The 4,009-nt window shown below is 40.2% G+C and overlaps 1 protein-coding gene across 1 annotated transcript; it reads left to right on the top strand.

The window, feature by feature from the left end:
• Positions 1-2,933: 2,933 nt before the first annotated feature.
• On the top strand, positions 2,934-3,762 carry LOC124371462. Its single transcript, XM_046829795.1, has 2 exons — positions 2,934-3,378; positions 3,473-3,762. Exons 1-2 carry the CDS (start codon positions 2,934-2,936, stop codon positions 3,760-3,762), a joined length of 735 nt encoding a protein of 244 aa, XP_046685751.1.
• Positions 3,763-4,009: the final 247 nt, after the last annotated feature.

The raw sequence follows: 4,009 nt of genomic DNA on the forward strand, positions 1-4,009 counted from the left end.
CTAAATGTATAACTTTTTCTCGACTGAGGAACGTCACTGATCCAACTCTTAGGATAAATAGAATAATAATCCCAGCGAGTCGCTGTGTGAAATTCCTCGGGTTGTGGTTTGATTACAGACTGACGTGGGTTTCGCACATTAAAGAACTTAAAGCGAAATGCCTAAAGAGACTTAACGCGATGAGAGCTTTAAGCGGAACGAAGTGGGGTGCAGATAGAAAATGCATGCTTCAGTTTTACAAGGCATATATTCGATCTTGTATTGATTATGGATCCCAGGTTTATTCTTCTGCCAAGCCAACAGCCCTTAAAATGTTGGACTCAATCCATCACTCTGCCATCAGATTGGCTACTGGAGCTTTTCGTTCCAGCCCCGTTGTCAGTCTGTTGGCTGAGAGTGGTGAGCCATCCCTATCTTTGAGACGTGTTCAATTGGCTATGAACTATTTTTTAAATTTAAAATCAAGGCCAGAAAATCCGGCCTTCGAGGTAGTCCTAGACACATCGCTTGCTCCCTTGTACCACAATAAACCTAATGCCCCCGCACCTTTTGGCATTAGAATCCTGTTACATCTCGCAGAAGTGGACATGAGAGCGATTGATGTTGAAGTATGTCACGAGATGGATAGGCCACCATGGACAGTGAGAACTCCCAATGTAATACTGTCGTTATTACAGTTGGACAAGCAAGACGCACCACTGTTGTCCACAAGCGCCTGTAGAGAAATTTTGTCATCCTGTTCACCCTGCGATGTCATCTACACGGATGGCTCAAAGAGTGAGGCAGGAACGGGTTGTGCCTTTGTCACTTCCAATAGAGAGTACAAATTCTGCCTCACTCCTGAATCTTCAATATACACAACAGAACTAACAGCTATATTGAAAGCGTTAAATATTGTATGTCCAAGAACAAATAGGGTGGTAGTGTGCTCGGACTCGTTAAGCGGTCTTCTGGCTATCAAGGACATGTACTCCAAACATGTCCTGGTTCGTAAGATCCGCTACGCTTTGAGCGAGATGATGTCGCGGGGTATCGCAATTACGTTACTATGGGTACCGGGACATACCGGAATACCTGGTAACGAGATCGCAGATAGGGCAGCAAAGGAGGCAATCTCTCTGACTCCATGTACTAGGCGATCAATCGCGTCCGATCTAAAGCCGATTGTAAAGTCACGACTACAACATCAGTGGAATATATCGTGGGATCAAGTGGCCAATAACAAACTTCGGCAGATTAAATACACAGTAAAGCCTTGGTCGACTGCTTACCGCACTAACCGCAGAGAGGAGGTAGTACTGTGTCGACTCCGTATCGGACACACTCGCTTCTCTCACGGTTTCCTAATGAGTCGTGGTGATCCACCGCAGTGTGCGGAGTGTAATATGGCGTTAAACGTCAGCCACGTGTTGATAGACTGCCGCCTCTACGCCGGGCAGAGGAGAGCACATCGTTTGCCAGGCCGGTTAGATGAGTTGCTTGGTGACAAAGAAGATGTTTTAACAAAGCTCTTTAGTTTTCTGGAGAGCACCAAATTAATGTCCAGAATATGAGTGATATAGTACCTGATTAGTTTTAGTAAACATTTTAACCGCTAGTTTTAGGTAAGGGTGAGCCCTTTTACAGTTCACCCCTGAGTTGTTATTTAGTTTTAAGGCTTTTAACTAGCACCGCCTAGGTGCAATCTTTTAAATTTCGTTAGAAAATTTATGTGTTTTCATCAAGGGTAAACCCCTTTACAGTAAAAAATAAAAAATAAAAAAAAAAAAATTTCTGTGAGGTGAGAGACACCACTATCTTAATATGTAGGTGTCACGTAAGGAGACGGGCACTTTTGTCCTTCTATTGATTTGTTATTTATTATTGGTGAGGGTGGGTCCCTTTACAACCTTCCTTCACTAACTTACCTAGTTTTAGCATTAGATTTTGTTATATTTATTATCGTTATTATTTATCTGACATATTTTAACTATCGGGCCCCTTTACAGCCCCTCGGTTAATTTTGTTATTTAGTTTTAGTCCTCCGTCCACTGTTGTTGTTTTTCTTATAGTCTTAATGTGATAATGTTATTTGACACAGCGATCCGCTATTTATTCCTTGTACTGATAACGTGACACCATATTTCAAAGTGTAGGTGTCCGTTAACCCTACGGGCATTGATAACCTGCGTGTTTTATGCCCTTATTAAAAAAAAAAAAAAAAAAAAATAGGCGTTGTTACATGAACAAAAATTTTGTTGATACAACTAAAATCCACTCAACAACAGTTTTTTATTATTCCAACAAAACATGTTGTTGTCTGTATATAAACCAAAATATTTTGTTGTCCAAACAAAACAGTGTTTTATATGGTGTAAGTGTGATCCAGGACTATTATACGCAGTACTATTACAAAAAATTTCTTACGCTAGATACCTGCGGGACATCAAGAAAATGCCGAGTGGCTCAGGAGGAAAGAAAAAGAAATGGCATTTAGCAGAAGCAATGAGTTTTTTGCAGCCTTAGATGGGCCCAACAAACAAAAATACATGCAACGTCAGCCGCTAACGTTTACATCAAGACGGGGACGAACAACCCCATAATGAAGACACTGAAACAGAAGTAGATGATAACACACACCTGGCCATTAACACACAAGACGTTGATGAGTTCAGTTGCTCAGTTGCGCTCGAGCTGAATGGATGTTTATCTTATCAGAGCTCCCGTTATCTTTGGTAGAGTTTTAATTTCGCTAAGCAAAGTTTAATTTATGTGTTAGTTACTTTAACTTCAGAGGAAGTAAAATATATTATTTTCATCTTTTTGTTTTATTTTTCGTACAGTGTTTTTTGAGAATGTCCGTTTGTGGTGTTTGTTCAAAGCCTATTGGAGCTACTAAGTCTAAGTTAGCCTGCAACGATTGTAGTAGAGATTTTCATGGATCATGCTACAAAATGAGCAAGGCGGACATTGACTGCATCAAGGCCGATGATCTTGTGTGGCGGTGCAATGACTGTAATACCGACAGAAGGAAAAGTATGCGATTTGAGGCTGAGGCTGGTGAAAGTAAGCTTTCATTGGATGATGTCTTAAAAGCAATAAATGAGTTAAAAACTGTACAAAAGAACTATGAATCAGGTGTAAACAAGGCTTTCGAGGATTTAAATGAAAAGTTGGTCGAAAACCATAAAGATTTCTTAGTTGAGTGTAAGAAGACCGAGCAATATTTTAAGGTTATTGAGGACTTATTGACAGAAAATAGGCAGCTGAAAAATAAAGTGCAGAAGCTGGAGGAAAGACTTGAAGACATGGAACAGTATTCGAGAGGTAATTGCTTGGAAATACACGGGATTCCACAGGAGCCAAATGAGGACGTGCTCACCGTTGTCAAGGACGTGGGTAAGGCGTTAGATATTGATGTTTCTGACAGTATGATTGACACCTGCCACAGACTGGGTAAGAGGGAGAACAAGGGGAAAAAACTATCACGCAGGTATCATTGTCAAGTTCGTGCGTCGTATGGATAAAGAAGAGTTTCTGAGAAAACGTCGAGTGAAGCGTAACTTGAACTTGAGCCACATCAACAAGCCCGGAGGTGAGGTCATCTACGTGAATGAGTCGTTATCTCCCGAGCGTCTCAGACTCCTAGCCCTGGCGAAGGCGGCGAAACGGGAGAAGGGCTACACGTTCTTGTGGATAAGAAACGGCAAAATATTCCTCAGAAAAGAAGAGGAGGCACCAGTGATCGTTGTAACCAGGCAAGAACATTTATCTAAGTTATGAGTAATGTAAGCTGATATTTTGAAACTGGATTCTTTTGTCATTTTCTTTGAAGCTAAGCAATTTTTTTAGGTCGTATATTAAGTCTTACTTTCTATTTTTAAAGGCAGTCAAATTAAGTTCTTCTTTTCATTTCAATATAAGAGTTTCGCTTTATATCACTGTATTTTATTCAATTAACAAAATAAAAATGCATTTAGTTGTTGTATATATATATAGTTTTTAGGTTAGTATGCAATTAAATAAACAG

Source organism: Homalodisca vitripennis, unplaced genomic scaffold (genome assembly GCF_021130785.1).
Source record: "Homalodisca vitripennis isolate AUS2020 unplaced genomic scaffold, UT_GWSS_2.1 ScUCBcl_1474;HRSCAF=5149, whole genome shotgun sequence".
NCBI lineage: Eukaryota > Metazoa > Arthropoda > Insecta > Hemiptera > Cicadellidae > Homalodisca > Homalodisca vitripennis.

Bases quoted from the DNA above. Each gene is read 5' to 3' on its own strand.
- LOC124371462 (XM_046829795.1), top strand. From the start codon at position 2,934: ATGAGCAAGGCGGACATTGACTGCATCAAGGCCGATGATCTTGTGTGG. The intron at 3,379-3,472 runs GTAAGGCGTTAG...ACTATCACGCAG, and splicing joins CACCGTTGTCAAGGACGTGG to GTATCATTGTCAAGTTCGTG.